Source organism: Parambassis ranga, chromosome 14, assembly GCF_900634625.1.
Source record: "Parambassis ranga chromosome 14, fParRan2.1, whole genome shotgun sequence".
In the NCBI taxonomy this organism is placed as follows: domain Eukaryota; kingdom Metazoa; phylum Chordata; class Actinopteri; family Ambassidae; genus Parambassis; species Parambassis ranga.
In genome coordinates this window covers 12,213,670-12,239,801 of record NC_041034.1, presented here as the reverse complement: position 1 = coordinate 12,239,801, position 26,132 = coordinate 12,213,670, and the positions used below count along the sequence as shown (strand labels likewise).

Here is a 26,132-nt window from a genome sequence, read left to right as displayed (position 1 = left end):
TACAAAGTAGGTAAAAGGGCATTTCAGGGTGTCAAGGTCTCCCATCCTGCTTAATAAGAACACAGCAGCTGTACGGGTAAATCCTCTGTTAACAGGAGGAAACAGCCTTTTTCCCTCAGAGACACAAATATAGCCCAGCAGTGAGACCAGCATGTCGTCTGTGTCTCATCTCCAGGGTGGGATGAGACATAGGCTATAAGCAAAATGAACAGGAAGCAGTACAAGCTGTGAACATCTGCCATAGCCTTCCTACAATTTAAAAACAGAAAAAGAGGAGGAGGATAGTGCTGACACATTCCTGTAATTATTTAAATAAGATGGGCCACTTGTCATAATTGTTCAACAAAAACAACAAACATGGAAAATAGATTAAGTAAACACTTTAAGGCTGCAGTGTTTTGTTGTAATTCTCCTTGTTCTTGTTACTTACTTGTTATCCTAATCAATATTCAAACTCACCTTGTCTGTATTTACATACCCAGAGGACCAAGGACCATCTGGGCACTCCAAGCACAGAGAATAGGTGGCGGGGCCAGCCGGACGCTGTTGAGTTGTGTTGTTGACACATGATACACATAAACAGGATGATATTATTCTCTGTGCATGCTATCAACAGGATGGTTGTTTTTGTTCAGCGAGGATATCTGTACCACTTTTTGTCACTTTTGACAGCCACATGGTGAAGGAGTAGTGTCGTTAAATGACAAATCTGCTAAGGCCGACATCAGGCTCGCTCCGCCTGAAACTGCGTTCAACTAGAAGAACGGCAACAACGGCGCACAAACACTTCTGCATTGGCCTCATTGATACTTGGATGCGTTACAACTTTATTTTGTAAAACACAGACCGGAAGTTTTTTTGTGTTTCGCGCATGCTCTGAAACCACCCAAACTCTGTTTGGACCACTTCCTGTGTAGTGTTGCCTTCACAATAAAGGCGATGCCGTTGAGAGTAAAAGTGAGTAAACAGAAAATAGGTTATTGTTATACATATACTGTGATTTCACTACGGTGACAATATTTTCCAAAACAATCATAGGCAAGCACTAATGTAAACATTTGTACCCTTCAGCCCAAATCAATCGTTGCATTAAGTACTTTCCTAAACTTGTCTCGGTCTTTTATTATGAAATACTTCCTGTTGATGGTTGTGTAATGATGTTGAGTCTGTTCCTCTGATTACATGAAAAGATGTTAGCGTGTCAGGAAATTAAGATGCACGAATCAAACCTGGTGTAGCATCAGCTTTTTCAAATACTGGTTGGTATTTTTCATAAAATAAGTCTTTGTGCTGCGTCTGTCCTCCGCGCTGTGTAGCTGCTTCTATGCTAATAATTAACTTCCATAGCACTTAGAAGTAACTTTCTACCGCATCTGTAGACTAGCTCGCAGTTCAGCTCTGCATAGGTGTGTAACTTGGCACAGCTGCAGTCACACAGTTCATAGAACAACTTGTTTGCTTTTATTACATATGTATTTATGTATTTAGTCAACGATTTAAAGGTGTTTTCTTTGCTGGACTTATCTGTGACAAACTAGCATACGTTAGCTTCTTACTCTGTCAATACAGAGGAGAGAAAGAAAATGACATTACATAAACATTTTAGAGCTTTAACCTCGTTTCTTGATCTTTTCTGATAGCTGTAACAATACAGACTTCACAGTAATGACTGGTAGCTAGCCATGTTCGATGTTTGTTGGTTAATGACTAGTGTTAGCCACATCCATGGTCAAAGGTGGAAACAGCCAAATGCTGATGCGTTGTTAATACAATTATTTTTATACAAATTGGTAATTATGTGTAAGTAGCTGACTATTGAAGACATGTTGCTGAGAGGATTGTTGTTCAGTGTTTAGGAGCAGGCTAATTTGTTGTAGCTCCTACTTATTGTGCTAAGCTGCTGTTATTGAGATCTGTAGCACCACATACAGGGGCCACTTTCCAAATGTACGTAAAAGGTGGAGCTGAAAAACCAGGTGTACTGTTACGGAAGGTAAAATACCTTCCTGGAAGCCTTTTCAGTGTTGGCCAATAAAACAAGTAGGTGTGACCACAACAGGAAAGGAAAGCAGGAAGAAATCTATATGATGCTCAGCTGTTTTATTGTCTGAGATACCATCTCACCAGGTGTGCCTGTAAAGTAATAGAGACTTGACGGTTAACATTTTTCTCTACATGTATTTGCAGTTGTTGGGGAACCTTTCGAAAAAAATGGGCTTTGAGGATTCACCGGTGGATTTTTTTTACAAATGAGCTCTCCATACTTTATCCTGATATGACAACATGTTTGATTGTCAAAGAAGGATTGGTCAGTGAATCTGCGGCCATCAGTGCTTTGGCACAACTTATACCATTTTTGTAGCAGCTGCTTCACAAAGCCATGGGCCTCTGTTCACATATGTTCAAGATTTTGCGCAGGGGGAAGTATTTTGTTCTCCTTGTTCTGTTGCTCTCAGTGCTGGCATGGATAGCAACCTTCTCAGGTGAAACAGAGAAAGCTGTTTTGGTTTCTCCCGCCACAACACTTACTCTGGTCAAAGAGGACAGTTTGCGGGATAAAGTCAACACTTTGACAACAGCACCTGATCGCTTAAATACTCCACCACAAAAAGTCGATTGCCCTCAGGAGTCACCGTTGCTGCGTAAGTCCAGATTTTGAAGTAGAAATCATTTTCTTATTGTGATTTCTTTAAGTGATTCAACTTTCACCAATGAAATGACAGCCTAGGTTTTTGACTTTGCATGTGTTTTCCTCATACTAGTGTTGTTTAAAATGCTGTTTCTACAGAGGGAGCTATGAAGCTGTCCTTTGAATCGTCTCTAAAACTGAAGGATGTGGAGAATGATAACAAAGGAGTGATTGAAGGAGAGTATGAGCCCTCAGACTGTGCAGCGAGGCAAAGTGTAGCTATCCTCATCCCACATCGCAACCGCGAAAGACACCTCCTCTACCTGCTGCATCACCTGCACCCCTTCCTGCAGAGGCAGCAGCTACACTACACCATTTATGTCATCCAGCAGGTAATTCTTTGTACTGTGCACACATTTTTATGACCTTTACGACTCAGACAAGGATTTGTACTTATGGTTTTCCACTTCTAAAATCTAACGTTGACGCGAAGTATTTTTCTCTCAGAATCCTAAATCTTTTAGCAAGCTGTTTTCAGACGAGTGCAATTACAGTTGAGACATGTAAAGACGAACAAAAAACCAACAGGGATTTTTATATATCAAAGGCAAATGATCACAAAAACAAATAGCATGTTTTTGGACTAAAAGAGGAAATGACTTAGAAGAAAACTGTAGAGCAAGCTAATATTATTTCTGGATCACGGATGTGTGCGTAATGCAGATACGCCTAAAAGAAGGCAGACAAACATATTATATGATACTAGTGTGTGTGAGAGAAGTGATGCATTAATACATTGTCCATAAAAGACTACAGCATGTTGTAATTGTAGTGTTTGCTCTTTTGAAAGGCTGGTGATGCAACTTTTAACCGTGCCAAGTTACTAAATGTTGGATATTTGGAGGCACTGAAGGACTACAGCTGGGAGTGTTTCATCTTCCATGATGTGGATCTTGTTCCTGAAAATGATCACAATTTATACATCTGTGACAACCAGCCCAAACACCTGGTGGTTGGCCGGAATGCAACCGGATACAAGTAAGTACATGACTGTGAATATCTCCTGTGGTTGACTAACAAAGGATTATCTTATCTTATCTTACTTGGAGCATTTTAATGGATGTCTTGGGCCAATAATTAAACTGTTTTCCTCTTTTGTGAGCAAACTATTCTTGACTGTGATGGATCAGAAATCATCTTTAATCAAAGATCTACAAATGTTCCTCATAATGTTCACTCTCAGGCTGCGTTACAAAGGCTACTTCGGAGGAGTCACTGCCATGACCAGAGATCAGTTTCTACAAGTGAATGGATTCTCAAACACGTACTGGGGTTGGGGTGGAGAGGATGACGATCTTCGCATCAGGTGAGACAGAAACAAATGCTGAGTTTAAATATTAATGTTCTGTTACATGTGAAGCAGATGTGGCTCACATGCCTTCATTCTCGGATGCATTCTGTAGGGTTGAGCTGCAAAAAATGAAGATTGTGCGGCCGCCTGCTGACGTAGCCCGCTACACTATGGTGTTTCACAAAAGGGACAGCGGCAATGAAATCAACAAAGACAGGTCAGTAAATATAGGGATGGGGCTTTCAGTATATTAGATTTAGTCTCTTCAGTGATGTGTTTTTATTTTGTCCTTTCCAGGATGAGATTGTTAGGAAGAACACCACAGGTGTGGAGGAAGGATGGACTCAACAGCTGCTCGTATAAAACGTTATCAGTCGAACGGTTGCCTCTTTATGTGAATGTTACTGTGGACATTGGTAAGCCACAAAGTTGAGATTATTAAAAAGAAGCCTTGCTGTGACCAAAAAAATATGTACTTTATGATATAGTTAATAAACTATAAACCACTGAGTGTGGAAAAGCTACTACATATATACAAGGCAACATATTAAGCACACAATGCACATTGTTTTGTTTAGTTTACACATTAAAATTGAACTCTGCTGCATCTACTAACTATTTGGAGTTAGCTGAAATATTTTTTGCACATTTTTTTGCATATCATGTAGCCTTCATTCCTTCATATTGATGCCAGCCTGCAGGAAAAATAAAATGTTATATAATTCTTGCAAGAAAATTTAAATGATTGACTGTGGCCAAATAAGACCTTTAACAGACATCCAGCGATCAGACATGGATAATTATACACATATGCCTTATTGTCTGTGTGCATCATATACACACACACACACGTGTACTGATACTGTGTGTGTTTCATTATGTTGATGCAATGACGACCATGGACGACTGATAGATATTTCCCCTCGACACATAGTAGATTTTTTTGTTAGGGCTTTATCGTCGACATCATTAGAGAGCTAACTTGTAGTACAGATTATAGATTTGAGTTGCTTTGAGAAGAAGGACAGAAGTGACTGAGGGCGGGCACAGGTGTTACTGCTGGACAGCTGGCCATTATTATCATTATTATTAATAGTAGTATAATAGAAATATCTGTACTATGTTATTGGATGTAATAACAGAAATGTTGTTACTATAACTACTCTCACAAAGTCAATAATCTAAACATGCAGTAATGACTTTAAAACAATGCTTTGCATCCACCTAGCTTAGAGCCATGTGTGCAGAACAAGCCAAACTCAAGCAATAATACTCACATATGTTTAATAACGGAAAGGACGTATGACAATGTTGATCAACTACAGAGCAGACATATTACTTTGTTATAGAGGGACGTCATGGATGGCTCAGCGCCACTATGATTAATGTGACTCCTGAGCATTATCTGCTAACGGCATGTCAAGATGTCTGCTGTGAAAAGGGCCCATTAAAAATTTAAAGTATGTTATTTATTCCCGGTCTTAGGACATGCAATGTGAACCTTTACAGAAATTTAACCCTATATTATTGTTCTAAAAAGTAGTTTAGTGAATGACAAGTTCAAAGATTGTAAATGAGTTAGCGTAAGTTATTATTACACTGTTTGTTTTTTTATAAGGCCTTAAATGTTTGTTTAATGGGTGGTGGGTTATTTATTACTCTGGCCTTTTTAAAATAATTATTTTCAGACCAATCACCTTTTTTTTTATCATCGAACATGAAGATTCGATATTATGCATTCTTTGATCATTGCATGCTGCTTAGAAATGCTTGCTGCGTGTGTGTGTGCCTGAGATACACATATCCACTTTATTTTATTTTACTTTAGTGTGTGTTACAGGCTTAATTTATCTGAGGACAACACAAGCAATATTTCACATTATTTTAGGAGCAGGAAGTAAAAAAAACTTCCTGCACCTAGTAATGTATTCCTATAAGGAACTGTTAGACTTGAGTGTTAAAGTAGTAACAGACACTATGCCATTGTAAATAAAATATTTCTTTGTTGTTGGTGGCCTGACTGTGTATTCATAAAGGTTTCATTTCCACTCCTGAAAGAATTTCTATTATTGTTTTTTTATTGTTTCTTACAAGTACAAAACTAACCTAGACATTTTGTGGAAATATTGTAGCATAAAATCTTTCTTGTTATGGTTTTCATGTCATGTACTTTGAATCTCAAAATAATTCAGTCTGAAGTTTGAGGATGTCATGAAATGGTTGATTCTGGATGATTTGTTGTGTTTTGTTTGTTGATCAGAGCAGAATGCCTCTCACTGTCAATGGGATCACTTTATCTGTAGAACACCTGTATAATAAATAGTATTTTTTATTATGAACTACCTTCATTCTTTGGGGTTCTATGTGTTTATTTGTGAAAATGAATACGCTTTCTATAACATCATCAGTATGACTTTTCCATCATGTAAATATTATTGTAAAAGTAGTTCTATAACAAGAATAAAATTAACATTTTTAAATTAGTAATTAAAAAACAACTCATCCAATAACCTGCTGTATTACAATCATTTGTAATGAAGTTTAAAGTGTGGCTGTTACACTATATCAGTTCAACAAGTAGTCTGCCATTAATATGGCCTCAGGCTGCAATGTGTAAATCTGGCCAGCAGGGTGCAGTAAGAATACAACATCCACATCTCAAAGGATGTGTTTAATGCATGTCAGACAGTTTGCAGTTCCAGTCAGGTTGTTATGATGCAAGTCTTATCGTGTCACTTACAGCAGTTATAATTAATACATAAAGTTGTATAATTATAACTCATTGCATCATCTCTACTGTTTCCCATGTGCTGCGGCTCTACCAGAACATTGCATCACTCTGAGGACATGCACTAAAACTAAAGACAAGAATAACCCCTTATTATTCACACACACAATGACATGTCTTCTTATGAACACAGAGCAAAGAAAGAGCGGGATGTCTGAGGCTTTGTATGAACAGAGTGATGTCATCTCCCCTTCCTATGGTGCAGAAAGAAAGCTTTGTCTTTCTGAGGCCAGGCCTGGTCATCTAGCTTACATGTGACATTCACAAAACATTTTTAGCATAAAAATATCAACTCTACAAGCCCGGACACTATGATCTACTCTACAAACCACACCATTCAGACGTGATCAGTGAATGCTTACAATGGGCCTACATTGTTCTAGTAGTGTGGGATGTTCCCGTGTCTGTTTGCAGCTTTAAATGTTCTTTATGTACTGACTTGCTTCATTTGGTTCATTTCACACATATTTTAAAAGATTTAAACTTTGAAGGCAACAATATATTATTAGGTACAAACAAGGGCAGAGGACCAATAAGATGCTTAATCGGCAAGCATAAAAACATCTTAAAATACATGTAAAGAAGCCGCTTGTTGTGAAGGACCCAATTATTACCCAACTACAGTTCTTTCTCAGCCCCGTTGAGAGTTTAAGCATCTGTCAGCTCATTGTTTTGGTTTTCCGGCCTGTTGCTTTACTTTGGTTCCGTCACACGGCTCTTGTTGTTTGAGCTCATGCAGCCCATAATTAAAAAGTATTTGGTGGAGATGAAAAACAGAGGTAAAGTAGCTGATCTTTGTTAGGTTAATAAAAGCACACAACGCCACATCTGTTCCCGTGTGTCTGCTGGAGGTGTGAATCGGTGGTGTTTTACTCACACCTTCAGCTTAACACATGAGCTTAAAAGGTGCAGATTGATGCACATGTCTCATTCAGACGTGTGCTTGTTTTTATAGTAATCTGATGCTAGGCAGATGTGGGCTAACACAACACATTCAGGCCTCAACCATTTCATGCAACCTGTGCAGACTTCAGACTGACATGGAAGGAGTAGAGACAAGATGAGGACAGGGCTCCTCAAGAATGGACCATGCAAGTGTTAATGTGCAAGGAGGTACCAAAGGGTCAGAATAACCTTCAAACCTGTCCATGTGTTATGAGAACAATTGAAGTGACCTAACTTTGAATGACAGAAAGCGCTCACGTTTACAGACTGATGAAGCCAGAGAAGACGTTCTGTGAGCATCTCCTGAGGTTTACTCCATCCGTTTTTCATCAGACATGCAAAGCTAATTTGCCATGCTATTTGAAACGTTTCTGACCTAAGTTACTGAGTAAAATCTCAGTTTGATAAATTCCTCCAGTCTCACACATCACTGCAGTCAGTGGTGGTTTGACAGCAGTCCAGCAGGGGGTAGATCAGCATCTTACAGCTGTAAAATTTCAAACCTCACACTATGGAATTTGGGTTTTTTTGGATCTGTAATTTTCCATGTGAAACTGTTAGAGGACTAACTGTGAGAAAAATATCATCACTACTTCATTTGAAGGCTGCACATCACATGAATGGTGTACTGTAGGAAAATATCACTCCTATGTGTTTACCCCATGCATTATGTATGTGTTGGTATTAAAGTTGTTGTGCAGTTACAAACAGACAAAGATTAAATGCACAGCACTTAGTAACAAGAACCATGTGTTGTCCATCTCGTCACGCCGCGCCCCCCCCCCCCCCCCCCATCCCCCCCTTCTCCCCCCATTTCCCATCTGTGCCCTTCAGGCCCTCACTTCAGTCACCTCCCACTTCCCTCTTCCTTCAGAACCCGTCTGTTTTTGTTTTCCAGCCCGGGCTCTCTGCACAGGAAACTGTATACATTGGGAGCATTCAGGAAGGCAGAGAGCAGCTTTCCCGTCAGCTCCAAGTTTGGGCACATGAAAAAAAAAATGAATAAAAGAGGTCAGTAATTCCTAAACCAGCAGAGAAACAGAAGTCAGCTGTTCTCCTCCTCCTCTAACTTTACTTGCCTCCACTTACAGTCTCAAGATTTAACAAATCACAGCCACACCACTGCCACAAGTTCATCTCTACACACATTCGGAAAATCCTATGAAAGTCAAACATAAAAACTAATGTTCATGAGGAGGGTCTGGCTGTCTTGATGCATGTGTGTCCCAGGCACAAGAGAAGCCAGTGTAAAGGGAGACTGTGTGGAATGAAGGAAAAGAGGAGGAGATAAAAAGGAGCAGAAGGAGACTGGCTGGGGGTAAAAAAACAACAGGAAACCGACCGATTCTAATGCTGTTTCTGCAAATCCTTCACAGATAAAGCAGTGAACCGCCACGTCCTGGCAAACCGACAGGCACGCCATGCTTTTTTCATTGCTCATCTCTTGAAGTAATGACTATCTAAAAGGACTTTTAAGTTTAACAAGTGACGTCACTTCTGCTCTCAGCCTCCAACAGTGTGGTTAGTCAGTCAGAATGTGAGCGGATGCAGACTTTTGGGAGCAGTTTGCTGGGATTTCTGTGAGGCTGCTTTTTTGACCTACAATCTCAACCTTTCTGGAGGTCATATGGATCAGTCGTTGTGCTTTCAGGGGACTTTTTCTTTTAATTGTCTGGACTACTAACTGGAGCCACATGAAGAATAAAGGGACTAAACAGAAGTCCAAAAAGAAAGGAAGTGAAAATGCGTTCGGCTGTGACCTGATAGAACATCTCCAGAGTTCAGGACAAGATGGTAAACGTGTTTTTTTCTTGCTTCCTTTAAATTCTAACACTCTCTCCCAAACAACTATCATCAAGCTACACATTATTTCAATGACTGAATGAGTCAGACACATAATGCAGACTGAACTTTTAATGAGGTATTAGTCATTTCTAACAATGTTAAAGCTGTAAAAACCATCTACATTATGTCATATAAGTAAAACAGAACACACACATCTTTATGTTCCAGCCTTCGTTACATATACATATCAGTGTGTGCATATTTTACATTTAGTGAGGCCATTCATTCACCTATTGGCTGCATTAAATGGTCATTTGTGACTTTGGGTGTGGCTCTTACATATTTTGTGTCAGCTTCCTATGGTGACTATAGTTCCTATGACTAGTTTTGTGTCAGACAAAAGACTGGGCGGTGCTGCTGACCATACATGAGAGAAAATAATGAGCCAAGAAAAAAAGCAGAAAGAAAAGAAAGAAGGGAAACAAGGAGAATGCAACACAAAACATTCAAACTAGTGGTCAGATCAGAGGGTTCTGTTTTCCTCATATGTTTTCTTACAACCATTAACTGTGAGTGTTTGTCGTTAGCGGACAGAATAAGGTGAGCAGAACTCTCCCACGTGCAGAGACGTATTAGAGGCTGTGAGGATCATTTTAAGGAATGACCTGTTGAGAGTGGACTCGTTGGAAGGAGGGTATTCAGTGCAGGAAGTGAGGAAGGAGGTGCGAGCTGTACCCCTGTGTCGTGAAGGCAGCAGACATTTTTATTTTTAGATTATTGGCACACTTTAATGATAAAAACTCCAAAAGCTACTGGGACATTTAGATGACCAGTAAAAAAATATATAATATATAATATAAAATATATCATAACCAGTCTCAATTCAAGACAGTAATACAATCCCACAGATATATACACCCACAATATGTTTCTGAGTAAATTCTTATAAATTGCTCCTGATCCTTCATGGTTTTAAGGTTAAAGGTGAATTTCAGAGACTGTGGAAAATGAAACACAATGAAGTGCAGTGCAGCTAACATGACCACCACACAGAGTATTTTATGTGTAACAGCTTGTAACCACAACTAACAATGAGAACAATGGAGAAACACTGATACAATCACACATCAGTGTAACCTAAGACACAACATGCAGCCATACACAAGTTCCAAACAATGTCATTAGATTTACTTACAAACAATCCTGAAAGAAAAAGATACTAAAAGAGACAGAACAGTTCATGCAGTAATCTGAGCCGATGACACAAACACATCACCTGTGCTCACACACCTGCTTTAAGACCATCTCTGTGTTTATCCAACAGCAGGATGCACACAGCCATGCTGGCACTTATACATCCTGTCCCACATAAAATGCATGTATATGTTTGTTTTAGTTACAGTTGAGTGTTTATATCTCTGGAGAGGAGCACTTCTGAAATGACATAAACTTTATCTTTTCTCTTGACCAGCTTCCAAAAGGGCATTTTAAATATGGCCCTAAATCATTAAATGATCTTAGGTCAATATTATAAAAGAGCAGCTGATCAGGTTTCAGCATTTAATGAAACATTTTTGTAAAACTGTCAAAACAAACAAACACGGATCTGTGGACTTGTTATGGAGACTGATTCCTGTTTAAGAGTAGAAGAGCAGAAAGCTTCCCTCAGCACAGAAATAGAGAAGCACTAAATGACAACTCCAGAGATGTTCATCATCCAGGCTTTGACCACAGGCATGCAATTAAAGATCCAATTAAGTCCCAAAGATGAGAATGTAAATGGCAGATTGTTGGTGCCTGTGGGAATGACTGAGAAATTAACCATCGCCAAAAATATTCATGTATCCATTTTGTGGAGGATGAATACTACATTAAGTTAGATTTTTAAGAATATAACACAAAAATGTCCTCACATTAACTATTAACTATTAATTAGTGCTTAATATCCTGAGAAATAAAGATCTTGTCCTTATTAATATGAGCTAAATCCTCTCCTTCATACAACTCCAAATACATTAAAGTTCAGTTTTGCGTTTGCAGAAAATGTTTCCATTGATTTGTTGTTTTTAGTGTTATTGAAAGGGAAGCTGTGGTCAGCATGAATCAGAACATGTAGCACAGCAGACAGTTGAATCAGAGCGTCAGTCTGATGCAGTTGTTGTGTGCAGAAGGTGATAATCTGAGTAGGTCGGTGGTTAAATTTCAAAAGCCGTTTTCTATTAGAGGAAATGTCGTAAGTAATACCAGTTACAAGGACTGGGTGTGTCAACTTTCCTCTGAAACAAACAAACCATTTTTAACTTCCTGTCAAAGTCCACCTACAATCACCGGCCCAAAGGAGCAGACAGAAAACAGCCACGGTGGAAACAAACCACATACTATGAAGTCAACCTTATGTGCATTGTTACCACTTAATGTTACATTTAAAGCAATTTCCTTCCCCCGCTGTTAAAACTGAGTCCAACATGCAGTGTAATAGAGCTTGAACAGTAGAAAATAACTGTGGCTGTGTCATTAACGACAGTTCTTCACTAAAGTTCCCCAGGTTCTGAAGAAATGTGCGGAGTTCATTGAGAAACATGGGATCGTGGACGGGATCTACAGACTGTCAGGGGTCACCTCGAACATCCAGCGTCTCAGGTACTCCTGCAATCTGGAAAACCTCCAAAAATATTACATAGTAGGTGACTGGGTGAAATAATAGACAGCTTTAAAAACACAGAGCTGACTTCGTTTGTGTGTGTGTGTGTGTAGGCAGGAATTCTGCTCTGAGGCGTGCCCTGACCTTACAAAGGAAGTGTACCTCCAGGACATCCACTGTGTGGGTTCCTTATGTAAGCTGTACTTCCGGGAGCTACCTAATCCTCTGCTCACATACGAGCTGTACAACAAATTCACTGTGAGTATACATTCAAATCACATTTGTGGGTTACACTAGGGGGAGAGGAGGGTAATCATGTATGACTGTGTGTGGTTTGACAGCAGATTTGTTCCAAAATCATGCTGTAAAAATGATAATTAGTTACAGACAAAAAGGCTTAAATCCTTCACATGGTCCCTCAAGTATGTTTGTGTCAGCGTTATAAAAACCTTCTATATATCTCTGAGACTTGGTGTTTTCATCTCATTACAGTCAAAAAATCTCACACTATTACATAATTTCACAAAAACACCATGGATGATTTACTTGAGCTATGAAAGCAAATAACAAATCCGGCAAATAACTTGTTTTTTTATTTAATATGCAATTTATTTTAAAGATGAAAACATCTTTTACTGCCACTTTTTGATCACAAAGAAGTAAAATAATAGTGCTCATGTATAAACATGTCCTAGAAAACATTTAAAACAACCTGCGTGAACAAAACTGGGGTGACTCAGTCTACATTTAGTGGCAGAGAGAAGCTTTATAGCTGCATTTTTCTGGATGAAATACAGACATGAAAGAGAGGAAGAGGGAATGGGAATGCCAGGCTGTGTGACCATTGCTTTCTGTGTGCCCCGTCCTGTGTATCTTGACGGGCCGTTTGCATACCTTGGCATTCGTACATCTCGTGCTGCTCGCTGCTGAAAACTCCAGCTCTGCAGTGTTTTTAGAGGAAAAAAAAGCTGCGGCTCACATGGCGCACTAAAAAAAAATAACACATCACAAAAAGTTTCTTGTCTTCTTGTAAAGAATGAAGCCGGTGTTGTGTGCTTGATGACGCCAACGCTTCGGTGTTACTATGCAGCACATTGTTGTGTGGGATATGGTGGACTCTCAAGTTTGACTTTGACTGCATGTATGTTTACAGCCTCACATAAGATTAACATGCTCAGCTGGTCTGGGTCACATTAGTTTAAGTGCACACACAGGCTACATGTATGCGTGCAGAGCCAAACAGAACTAAATAGATGGGGGAAAAAGCTCAATATTTATGGTTGAGAAGGCATTTGATATCAGATCTTATTCATAAGTCAAACAGTTTTTGATTCTAACAATAACATAATGGGTGCTGGGATCAGAAACAGGAACAGTTTGAAGACTACATATGGATTCCTTTGTTTTCCATGCAGGAGGCTGTCTCGGTCCACGGGGATCATGAGAGACTTTTACACATTCAGAGGGTCATAAAAGAACTGCCGACCCCTCACTTCAAGTGAGCATCGAATTTTTTTCACTCACCCGTTAAGACAAAGTCTGTCTGAGTAGTAAATGTGACAAGAAGTTTCTTTATCTACTGCCTGTAGGACTCTGGAGTATCTAACCAAACACCTGTCCCACCTCGCCACATTATGCACCAAAACAAACATGCACACACGTAACCTGGCCCTGGTCTGGGCTCCAAATCTGTTAAGGTAAGTCAAAGATGTGCCTGAAACACTTCAACGTCTGTTTCTATGGAAACCTCTCAGGCCTTTCTTATACTTATATGGATCACTCATTTTGTAGATCTAAAGACATTGAGGCTGCATCTGGTAACGGAGACATGGCCTTCCAGGAGGTGCGGATACAACAGTCAGTGATCGAGTTCATTTTGAACCACACAGAGCAGATATTCAGCTGTGATTTCACGCAAATAAAACCCAAAGAAGGTATGAAATGTAAAAAATGTAAACACATTCTTTTGTGAGAGATTCGTTGTGATAAAAGATCAACATTGTAAAAACTGATTCATGATGCTCCTGCAGGGCCAAGTCTGATGTGTGGGGAGAAGTACGCCACACTCCCCATCAGTGGGCAGAGCGGCCCGATGAAACTGATGAGCCTGGAAGAAGCTCAGGCCCGCTCACTAAGTCCAAACCATCCCGTGCACAAAGAACGTCAGCGAGAGAACAGCCTGCCTGACACCAGCACTGCCACGCTCTATCACACTGTCATAGACATATCAGACAACAAGTAAGATCTGTCTTCATCTGATGCTGGACATGTATACTTCATGTTTCTCTCACTCTCCTAACAATCTCTCTCTATGTGTGTGTAAGGAGAAAGTTTTCTGGGAAATCAAAAAAGTGGAAGTCCATCTTCAACCTCGGAAGATCTGTGGACTCAAAGGGAAAACTGAGCCGCAATGGCAGTGTGTTCATAAGAGCACAGGGGATAACAGGTACAATAATCAGACATTAATTATATCCATATTAAGACACAGCAACATCATCGTGTATAAGGAGGGACAAAAAGAAATAGTAGAACCAAATGATACAAAACAGGAGACACATGGCTGAGGACGCAACCTGATTGGACAGCTTCTATGGCACCAAACTCACTGAAAGTTAATATGGCACTTCCTTATACTGTAGGTATGCCTACAGAAATTACACTCCCTAACCTGGACAAAGGACCTAAAATAAGAAACTGTGTGTTACTGAGATGTAACTTGATTTACACATCAGTATAAAAAGGTTATGTCCTGTTCATGTCTTGTTCTATAACTGCTATGATTGTTTCCACAGAAAAAGCAGCTCTCCGTCCATCCAGGAGTATGGAATCCCTGTGCTCATTACCGACAGGTGGGGCTACAACCTTCATTTAAACACAGAACAAAACGACTGTTTAGCAAATAAAATGTTGTTATAAAAAGGTGCTTGTATTATTGTGTTCATAATGAGCACTACTAGATGAAAACACTGCATGTGTTCAATTTATGGGTTGTGTCATTTTTATTGCACAGATGATGACAGGACAGGAAGTAATAGTCCAGCTGGAGGCAGTATTTTCATTCCGGATGTAAAATCCAGAACACTGGGATCTGACTCGCTCTATGACCTGAGTGAACGTGATCATAACTGGGAGTTTAAAGGGAAGGCAGCTGGCGGGGCAACAGGTGGCTGGAGCTCCAGCATGAACCATAGGGGTTCACCTGGTGCTTCTGCACCCCCACAGAAAACCCTACCTGAGCAGCTGAAGGTGTTCAAAGGGGATGACATCAGCAGCTATAAGCCAACCTCCCCAAAAAACAGGAGGATGCTGTACTCAGGTTCCTCCCACAGCAGCTCCTCCCGTCCATCCTTTCCAGGGAGCTTCTTCCCACTGGAGTCTTCACCGAGGCATCAGCGCAGAGCAGTCAACATATCTGAGCCTTTTGCTGTGTCTGTACCTCTGCGCGTGTCAGCCGTTATCAGCTCTAACAGCACGCCATGCCGGGGGCACGCCAAGGACAAAGCAGCTACTTTGAAACCCTGCAAAGAGAGCATGGAGCCGAGCAGCAGCAGTGGAAAGAGCAACACGTTTCCTCAACTGGAACCCAAGAAGCAGGAAGGAAGAGAGAAGATAAACACAGATGAGCTGACCTCTGGAGTACCAGCACAAGGTGAGAGCATCCTACTATATCACATTTTACAGTGGCTTATGTTAAACATTATATATTTATATATATGTAACAGGATGTGATGATAAATACATACTAATTTTATCCAGATACAAGCAAGAAAGCGATTCAAGAAGGTGAAAGAGGGAGGAACATTTCTGAACTGGAACCACCATCCCTTGCAGATGCAAGAGAAGGCACAGATGCAGTGCCATCTACTGGGAAAGAACTGCACAGCCAGTCCACAGACACACAACTGGTAAATCACTGCACATTTGGTGTTCTGGAATAATATAATTGTCTGATTACTTTGTAAATAAAGCTGTTATTATGTTGTCTAAAAAGGGTAGCATTGTATTCTGAATCCCAAAAACTCCACTTAAATGAGAGAGGAGCCATTTTGCGCACATATATTTTTGTTTTAGAAATAAAAGGTGGAATCATTTTTGGTCATTTCATTCTTCCTGTTTGTATATGTCCTCAGGATAAGGGAACTTCTACTGGGAAAAAGCTGTGGCCTGACCCCCACCAAGAACTGAAGATAACTGAACCTGAAATTGACCTGCTGGATGAGACTTTCAGACCCGTTTTTGGCTCAGTGAGCACTTTTGAGAACGCCAAGTTAACGATGGATGTTAAGTCAAAGCGAAGCCGCAGCTCTCCATCTCTGTCGTTGCTGTGCAGGGAGCAGTCATCAAATACCTCTCTGAGTGATCGTGTAATCGCCACTGGATCTGACTCTGCAAAGAAGCAACCCTCAGAGTCAGACATCGTGTTTTCTCTTCACAAAAACTTTGATGTAACTTCTGGTGGAAAAACACAAAATGCCCGGGCTGCTGACGTGGTGGAAGAAAAGGAGAAGCAACACACAGCCTTAAAGATGGATAAGCCAGCTGAAAACAAGCTGAACCTTCCATTAAAGAAAAGTTTAGATCAAGTTATTAATCCATTCACAATAGAGGATGTTCCAGTGGTGGCAAGCTTCTCAGGAAAATCTCAGAAACTTTCTCAAGAAGATGAAAAAATGTCAAACAAAAGTCAAAAGCTTCCAGAGGTGGAGGTTACCCCGAGGCTGCCTGTGTGTTTGGAGGAGAGGCGTAGCACCTTGGATGTGCCAATCCTCGATGACGATGAAGGATGTGGTGGGACCACAGAGGAGCTGGACTTGGTGGAGCCCTGGGAGGATCTTAGCTCCACTAAGCAGTGGGTCACCAGCCCCCTCCACTCACCTGATGTGGAGGAGTTGTTTAACCAGCTCTCACCCTTCAGCTCACATGAGGACAGCACAGGAAAGACTTCATCCCCCACAGGTGATAATAACAGACAAACCCTCATTAGGAGCACTGAACGCTTCTCAGGACACATTCCTCAGACTGCCAGCAACAGGCCAGAGAATAAATGGACACATTTCCCATCAGTAACTACACTGATGAATATGAGCAGCACAGCACAACCTCAAACAGTAAAGTGCAGCATGGCAAAGCAGAAGAACACAGTGTCATCTCATAGGTTTAACAGACAAATGTCTTATGAGGCAGCTGCCTCAGAGAAAAGAGAGGAAAACAGCTTTTCGAAACACAGGCCCTATTCTCTTAACTTAGACCTGGGGCATCGATGCATCAGAGACATTTCCAATCAACAAAACAGGAATTCATCAGAGTTTTCCTCCTGTCAGAGAGGATTACAGGCCTCATCAGGAACTGTCAACAACGGACTGCCCTCAGAGCTGGAGCTATTTCTCAGTGATCGGCAGGCCCCTCTGAGGCGAAACTCGGCCCCGGTCAGTGTTTCGTCTGTGCGGACAGCCTTCATGATAAAAACATGCCAGGCCAAAGCTGTGCCTGTCGTCCCCCCAAAGGTGCAGTACAGTCAGATACCTCACTCCAGGCATGAGAATGACAACGCAGTGAAGGAACCAGAAAAGGAACATCCCAAAATAAGCACAGAGAAAAGCAACGCTGCACCTCCTCTGATGATGTCAGACCTGAAGGAGGAGCTGGAAAACAAAGAACCTGCCCCCAAACACCAAAAACACCCAACTGTTGAGAAATCTGCCGAGTCTGCGAAGACTACATCCACTCCAGAGCTGCCAGTCATAACCAGGAGACACGCACCCTCTCTGGAAGTGTTCGTAGACTGTCCCAAACCCACCAGAGGAAACATCTTACAGAGGCCCTCCTTTAGGAACAGGCAGAGACCTCAGAGCCTCATCCTGCTCAGCCCTCCTTTTCCCATCATGGACTATCCACCATCAGGTGACGATGGCAAGCTCCTGTCATCCATCAAGAGCCTGAACGACACATCAGCGGTCAACGTGTTTTCTAAAGACATGGCAGAGGGGATTACCCTTCAAAATAAAATGACTATTCCAAAAAGTGGACAGAGACTGGAAACATCAACCAGCTGCTTCTACCAGCCACAGAGGAGGTCCATGATATTTGACAGCAGGAGCCACAGGCAGATTGAGTGACTGGAGGTGCACTCAATGCAGAGGAGACGCTTGTAAATAGATGCAGTACATAAATAATTTTACTGTGGAGGAAGATAATGTTATCCTATCCATTGGATTGTATTGCTTTACACATTATTTGAAAAGTAATTATGTAAGGAAGAGGAAGCCATGCTGAGATCCCAGACTGCAACTAATGATATTTTTTCCTTATTATTATTTAATCTTATTAAGTAAAATTAAATACACTTTGTGACTTTCCACCAATACTGTAGTTTCAAACCTTCAAATCAAACCTTCAGCATTTTAATTAGTTATGGAGACAGCTGGAGGCCATCTGCTGAGGAAGAATGTATATGTGTGAGATTTACACTCAAAATGTTCCTTTGATTTTGTTTAGTTTCAGTGAAGTAAAAACGTTATTTGACACTTACCTAAAAGTATTGCTAGTGTAATTTCAGGTGCTATATATTGTTTTTTTATTTCTTATTTTTGAGATACTATTCTTCACACATCAACAAGACATATAACCTGTTTAATCTTCCTAGGTGTCTGAATAATTAAAGGTTTGCCAAGGAAATGACAAAATGTTAAACAGCCATGAATTTATTTATTCTTTCATCACCTTCCACATCATATGCAGTAACCTTGATACATTTATATACTGTATGTACGCCTGGCTCTCTGATGAGCTGAAGTCAATGTGATTTTTTTAAACTAATATTTAAAAGAAAAATGTTGTTTTTGATTTAAATACATCAGAAGGTTAATTCACCTACAGAAGGACTTTGATTCATGTGTATCTGGATTTTATGTTTGTTTTTGTAGGAACATTTTCTTTTGGTGATCTGAATTTCTGGAGCTGCTTGTCAGACAGTAAACTGGAAGTTGACTTTGTTGTGCATGCTGACTGTATTCAATGTGTTCAAGATCTTCATGGTGCTTTGAGTCAGAGGAAGCAATATCCAGATTCTTCTCCTTCTATAAGTTGACGTTACTGCCTTTCATGGTGTGTCATAAACAGATGTTATTGTGGTTACAGTGCAGTCTGGATGGACTGGGTCTGGACTGAGTGAATGCAGTGTTAATGAAGAAAGTTGTATTCATTTTGAAACGCCTGTATACTTGTTGATACTGGAAATGACTGACTGAACTGAACCGTGTGTGTATTCATTGGAAAAAAACATATGAATTGAAACATTTGATGTGACGAAGGAACCTAATGTACATAAGATGCTTAATGAGTTTTGTTACAACAAAGAGTTATGAGAATAAAAAGCCAGAAATGAACAGCTCTGCTCATGTTTCTCTTTGATTGACGTGTCTGATTCACCATGAAACATTTTTTTTGTTACATTTTTAGTGACGATTCCACTTTGAACAGGACCAAACAAATCCGGATGATTTATGACCTATAGTTTGCATCTTTATCTTGTGATTGCACCACACATCTCCAACCTTGATACATTTGAACCTGATGTCTTCACCTTGCCCAGAACACCTGCCCAGAACGCCGCCTGCTACAACACACATGATCCACAGCAAACTCACAGCTCACATATTTAACTGACAAGATAAACAACTCCCCTTGTGAGCTCCAGTCTTCCTCTCGCCACAAGAGGGAGGCATACTCAACCAGCAGCCTCTGTGGCAGTCAGGACATTTTTAATGTTTAAAATGTAATCAGTGAATAGTTTGTGTCTCTCTGTTTTACCTTTGTGGCCTGCATGTGCTGTTTTCCAAATTAACTGGTTAGTCAGCACCTGGTTTAAGTGTGTATGTCATACAGAATCTTCTACCCTCACAAAGGAGCATCAGACTGCAGCAGCTGCACGAGGAGGAATGTGACTGTGCAGTTCGGACCTCGCCTCGTATGGTGTGTTTTCACTGCAGCTGAAAAGCCACAAAGCTTGTTTTCGCACTTCCAGCTTGGTGGTAAACTATGAGCTTTGCCACGAGATGACGCTCCTGCTCCACACTGCACCTGCTGGCACTGAAACAAAGACAGGAATGTAACAAACAGTCAGTTTGTTAATGTTAACACACGCTGCAGTGGGAAAGTGACAGGTCCCGTGTCTCTGGGGACTCTGCAAAATCATCTGTCAACCACTGTCCAATATGTTGGGCATGTATTTGCGCAATTACGCGTGGCTTGTGCGTTCTTGGCGAGGCCAAAGAATGTGGACCGTCTGACATCCTTTAAAAAAAATCTATACTTTGAAGTGCAGATTTCACCGAAAACCACAGTAAAGTCTAGGCACTAATGTAGACACGTGAATTACATTTCTTTTTTATAAACATGGTTGAAACACAAAATGCACAAGTAGGTACGTGACACGCAGGTTATGATACACACAAGTTTGTTTAAACTATTACAAATATGAAAAGTACATCAAAAGTACATCAACACCATTAAGCTCCAACAGATTTTTCCCACCAGGATACATTTAGCGTCTAACTTGTTTCCAGCATCTCACCGCACAGGTAGGCTTCTTATTACCACCTTATGCAAGTCTAACATCCTCCATGTGCTCATATATTAACCGCCGACAGGTGACACCGTCAAGCGTTAAGTTCACTGTAGTTTTATCCAAATGTCACATCTAATATCTCCACTAAAATCACATTCAGGGGCATTCACTGTGCAGCAGCGGGCGCTTGCAGAGGTCTCTTCCATGTCTGCGCAGTTCATTATTTCTCGACCTTTGACACTGCTTGTGTATGGGCCGAGAATTAAAAAGGCGTATTCTCAGCACACTGAAAAAGGCATGCAGCTAGAGCACGGTGCGCGCGTTGAATATTCAATTAGCGAGGGGGGGACCGCAGGAAAGGAGTGAAGCTGCGTGCCAGTCCTTCATCTTACATTACTGATTAGCTGTTAAACAGATTATATACAGCTGAATGGGTTCAAATGTTGCAGCAGAAAACAGCCGGAGTTCAAGGCAATGACGAGCGGTTTCCTTCCTCGCCACTTCAGCCGGCTGCACACACTTTTGTCTTCAACAACAGCTCCATAATGAGTTGGTTTTTTAACAATCTTAAACAGCGCGGAGAGCAACTGAACCTGTTTCCAGTCCATCGGTTCCATTAACGTGACGCGCTACTAAAATAAAAAAAGAATGTGTCTGTTAGAGAACCTGAAGCTGATTTTCTATCAAAGTGCACAGTTAGTGCAAAATACAAATTTGTCGTATTTTTAACCATAAAGTTTCATTTCTGTTTAAACTCGTCACATTTAATGTATTTATTGACCAAAGACGTAGAAATTTAATAGCACACACGCCAGGGAGCATTATATTGTGAGGATAAAAGTGCATGTATCATAACATCTTTGTTAAAAAAAAATATCCTGCTGATATAATATCTCCTTTCTTCCAACAATAACTCAGTTCTCTACTTACAGGCGAGGTTAGAAGTCTCGAGCAGCTCGCGTTTGTCCTCTGAGAACACGTGTAAACAAACACCTTATAAATGCATTAAAGTGTTTAAAAGTTTATAAACAGTTGTGTTAATGTTGCTATGTTAACTCGTCAAGGTTTACTACACACTTTTACTAAAGCTGAATAAGTTTAAAGTAGTTGAATGTGCAGTGCCACAGCAAGCCACGCGGGTCCAAAAGAGCTCTCATTGAGAAGCCACGTGTCCGTTTCCAAAGCCTCTCCAACTTAACCACCTCCTTTGTACGACTAACCCACATCGGCAGCGTCCCTCCACATAAAGGGATTTGCAATTTCAAGATATTTCAGCTTAAATGTTTTTGACAGTTCCCTCGCTTTTACCTCGGCTTGGTTATTTTAACTGTGCCAAATGGGTCACCTTGGGTTGCTGTCTGCGCGCAAAGGGCTTTTGCGCGCATTCAGTCTGAATTTTTTCCAACTTTCCTTGACGGGGAAACCAGCTGCTGGTCGTGAAAAGACGGCTTATTAATTGTCCTTTGTCATGCAGAATTGCTTGATTTCTAAAGAAACGTACAAAGGCTCTTTTTCAGGATTCAAGTATTTTGTTTCGTGCGTATTTTCAAACCATCGAATCAGCTGCAGCGCCGCGCCGTCTACCAGACTCTCAGGTACTGACTGCCTGCTCCCTTTGTCCCCTTTTAATGCTGTTGTAAATCGTGCAGACTGATTTGTTACAAGCTGTTCTTTTAATCTGATAGATAAGAGACATGTCAAAGAAAAGCCGTAAATAAAAAATTAGCCAGAATAAAGACAAGGGCGAGTCTGCTAGATGGGCGCCTGTTGACTCAAGCGGCTCTCCAGCGTCAGGGGAGCCCTCTACTCAGCTCCGTCAAGGTTACGTCCACAATTCCCTTTTCTTCTTTTTAAAAAGACACCGTAGTCCTTTTTGCTTCAATGAATTGATCGGCACAAAATTAAGAATAAATAAATTGAGCATTTGGAGCACCGAGCGTATAAGCTCCCCCAGGGCGCATACCCCCGGGCTATTGAATGGATAAAGGGTGCTTTGCAGAGGACGTTGTGAGCAAAATGGGGCTCTATGGTGCAATTAACAAAATAGTCTAATCCCATATCTTAACAAATGCAAATATTGGAGTTTTGTTAAAATAGTTAAGTGAACAATTAAAGGAAAGTTTACAAGTGAAACTTCACATCCAGACAAGGCACACTGATGCAGATAATGTGCTGTACGCAATTTAAGAACAGTTTTACTTACTTTAAAAAGTCTACTGATACATTTACATGGAGGAAAATATAATTTAAACCCTAATCAGCATCATAAATATAAATTTGACACCCAAAGCTTCAGGCCCAGAGCAGCTGTAACGGTGCGTAAAATAGGCGAACAAAACTGGAACTATTCGCTCAAGTCCGGGCTTGGTCTTTCTGGAGATGGTTTATTCATAAGTTTCCTCATTTTTATCTGAAGCAGAAAATACATAAACACTCCTTTCACACTCATTTTAACTATACAATAAATTTTGCTTCAGTCTAAAAGACTGAATGCATGTTCGAGGATGGTGCGTATTACACTTGGAATATATATATTTTGTTTTGTTTTTATTTGTTGTATAAACAATTTAAAATAAAATAATAAATTAAATGATAAATTCTAACTGTGATTTTGTCATTTATAAGGACATATCGGTGGAGTTGAAAAGGAAACTAAAACCCACCTGGAGCTCATAAAACCGACCATAAACTTGACCACAATGCTGCGTAAAGAATAAGCACAATATGGGTCATGGACACCAAACTGTGTTCTTTCCTCATTTATTTTCATGTTAGATCAATATCTTAAGATATGCACACTCCTAATGCACTATTATATACCAGCAGTGATTATTAACTCAGTCACACACGAGACAGATTATTTCAGCTGGGATGAAACTTGAAAAGAGCTCCAGAGGGACAGGGCAGTGATATCTGGGTTGAGTGTCCCCAAGGGAAAGCACATAAGAGGACCCCACAATAAAGCCTTTATCTCCTCCAAGCGATAAAGATTATTGAGCATTTGATTTACTCGCCCAGTTCATATGTCCTGATGAGCTGGTTACATACACAGGGACATTTGGTTTGTATGGGGGACGCAGAAAAATATTTATCTTTTTGGATAAAATGTTACTCACATTTTAAAGATGTGTGTAGGATAGATAAATAGGAAAATATTAATTTAAATATATTTTTGCATTTTCCACAGAAAGACTCTCACGCTTGAAAACCCTAAGGTGCACCACAGCCATGCGGGAGCAGTAAACGTGGGTTTGAATGAATGGGAACGTAAATGTTACCATTTTCAGCAAAGCTACTGTGACACACAGTATTTCAGCTCTATACAACCTTTTTAATGTAATTTAATGTCCAATCTGATAATACCAAGTAGAATCCAGGTGCGCCACTGTGCGCACTCAGTGGTGCGTAAAAGCTTCAATATTAAACCCACAGGACACCGTAGTCTATCGCTCAGAAATATTTTTATTTAAGTATCAACATTTTTAAATAAATAAATATTTTTTCAATTACACTGAAGATATAATTTCAGAGTGATCTGATCGATGTGACAAGCGTTCCATATTTTGAAGCCTCAGTTCCAGCCACACAGAATGAATCTAACCGGTAGTAACCATGTACCGTACAAAATACTGTCTTCCCCCAAAATACTAATCAACAATGTTGCTATTGTTTTTGGGGTTTGCTTTTACAATTATGCCTACCATACTCATCGGATTGGCAACAACAATCAACTGTTTTCAGAAAAAAACTACATACAAAACGTACAACATGTATACAGCTATACATAAAATTCAGGGCAGTCCCCTGATTAAATATTCTCTGTCTATATACAGGTGACTGAACACAGGTGGCACAGTCTCTTTTTTTGGCTGTATTCAAAAACATTAGAAGCAAAAACTTTCAGACGGGGTAAAGAGAGAAAGTTCAGGGGGAGACGGACAGGTCCACATCCTCTTTTTCGGACGAGGATGGAGATATGGGCATGTCATCGTCCTCTTCTTCTGAGCATCTCGCGGTTGACAGGGACGAACATTTGCAGTTATGTGACCCAGTCCTTTGGCCGCTGCTCTTGCCCTCCTTTTTGTGCTTTACTCTGCGGTTCTGGAACCAGATTTTCACCTGTTTCTCAGACAAGTTCAGGTACGTGGCGATCTCGATGCGCCTCAGTCTGGAGAGGTACATGTTGGAGGTGAACTCGCGCTCCAGCTCCAAAAGTTGTGTGCTGGTGAAGGCGGTGCGCATGCGCTTGCTGCTCTGAAGTTTACTGTTGCTGTTTTCTGTAAAGAAATAAAATGAAATAAAAAAATAAGAGACTGTCAGACACAGTGATAAAACTCCAACACGTGAGATTTGGTTTTGTTTCACTCATTCAGTCAAATGTTAAAAGAGTTTTTACTCACCGATGGAGATGCAGTGGAACTGGCGCGGGTCTGGGACAGAGTACGCAGCTTGGTATAGTCCTGGTCCGTGGCTGAGGTTGACGCTGTTGGATGAAGTGTGTTGTCTTGACAGAGCTGAGTGGCAGTACTGTGAGCTGAAAGGGGGAAAAGATGCTTTAAGGAGCGGCAGTGTGGGTGGAGACGGATGGAGCTGGGACGCTGCCATGCACAGCGGACAGAAGCACAGCAGCCCGGCTTTCCTGGAGTGGCAGGAGCCCGGCAGCCCGTGTGGATGGTGCGGCGTGTGCACAGCGTACGGGAATAACGGCGGATTGTTCTCGTTTCCTTTGTCGTTAGCCTCCCTTAAAATCAAGGAATCCACGAGAAAAGATCTCGGCATGTTTGCAAACTTGTTGCTCAGCGTGGTTGAAGTTTACTAAGCCGGTGCGTCGCTGGTTGCGTCAGTGTGCTCTCCTCGGGACGGTGGACAGCGAAGTGGTGCTGAAGGCGCACAGCCTCTCTTTAAATAGCCGCCGTGGACTCGGTTCGGCCATGTGACGGTTACGCTGTAAGCGGCCAAGAGCTCTCAATAGGGTTTTGTGCCTTTCTCTCGGCATTCCCACTGCACGCTTCCCCATTATTTCACTTGTTAACTAAATGAACTGCATAATGTAGTCTATTCTTGTCAGCCCCACCCACGCCGCAAGAGGCGGCACTGCCCATTCTCCCTTTTATCATCACTCTCATTTTATCATAGTGAAGAGCTTAAATCTGCGAGAGAAAACGTTTCTGTCACATTTGGGAAGGCCGTTGTGTATTCAAGTTTTGTCTTAGACGTTAAACAGTCCGTATAAGTTAGAAGGCGCCTGTAGATCCGAGATAAATGTTGCGTTTCTTTTTCAAAACAAGCCGGAAAAATCACTGGATACATGTCCTTCATTTGTTTATAGGTTTATTACTTCTGCATTTGGCGAGAGCAGAATCGAGTTTTAATTAGAACCAACAAACAATCACTCTTGTATAATTCTGGCATGTCTGCGTGCGTCCT

At 40.9% G+C, this 26,132-nt stretch overlaps 3 protein-coding genes across 3 annotated transcripts; 2 read left to right on the top strand and 1 right to left on the bottom strand.

The window, feature by feature from the left end:
• The first annotated feature begins 1,144 nt into the window (after positions 1–1,144).
• Positions 1,145–6,322, top strand: b4galt4 (UDP-Gal:betaGlcNAc beta 1,4- galactosyltransferase, polypeptide 4). The gene is made up of 7 exons (XM_028421113.1): positions 1,145–1,259; positions 2,188–2,642; positions 2,789–3,021; positions 3,480–3,667; positions 3,873–3,995; positions 4,093–4,197; positions 4,278–6,322. Exons 2-7 carry the CDS (start codon positions 2,381–2,383, stop codon positions 4,411–4,413), a joined length of 1,047 nt encoding a protein of 348 aa, XP_028276914.1. The 5' UTR covers positions 1,145–1,259; positions 2,188–2,380; the 3' UTR covers positions 4,414–6,322.
• A 2,603-nt stretch (positions 6,323–8,925) lies between these two features.
• Positions 8,926–18,495, top strand: LOC114445848 (rho GTPase-activating protein 31-like). The gene is made up of 12 exons (XM_028421112.1): positions 8,926–9,507; positions 12,036–12,138; positions 12,253–12,397; positions 13,555–13,637; positions 13,729–13,836; positions 13,931–14,073; positions 14,170–14,377; positions 14,464–14,585; positions 14,932–14,988; positions 15,150–15,788; positions 15,896–16,044; positions 16,270–18,495. The coding sequence occupies exons 1-12, from the start codon at positions 9,408–9,410 to the stop codon at positions 18,253–18,255; spliced, it is 3,843 nt and encodes a 1,280-aa protein (XP_028276913.1). The 5' UTR covers positions 8,926–9,407; the 3' UTR covers positions 18,256–18,495.
• A 6,134-nt stretch (positions 18,496–24,629) lies between these two features.
• On the bottom strand, positions 24,630–25,561 carry gsx1 (GS homeobox 1). The gene is made up of 2 exons (XM_028422034.1): positions 25,106–25,561; positions 24,630–24,982 (listed from the first exon to the last, which is right to left on the bottom strand). Exons 1-2 carry the CDS (start codon positions 25,482–25,484, stop codon positions 24,630–24,632), a joined length of 732 nt encoding a protein of 243 aa, XP_028277835.1. The 5' UTR covers positions 25,485–25,561.
• Positions 25,562–26,132: the final 571 nt, after the last annotated feature.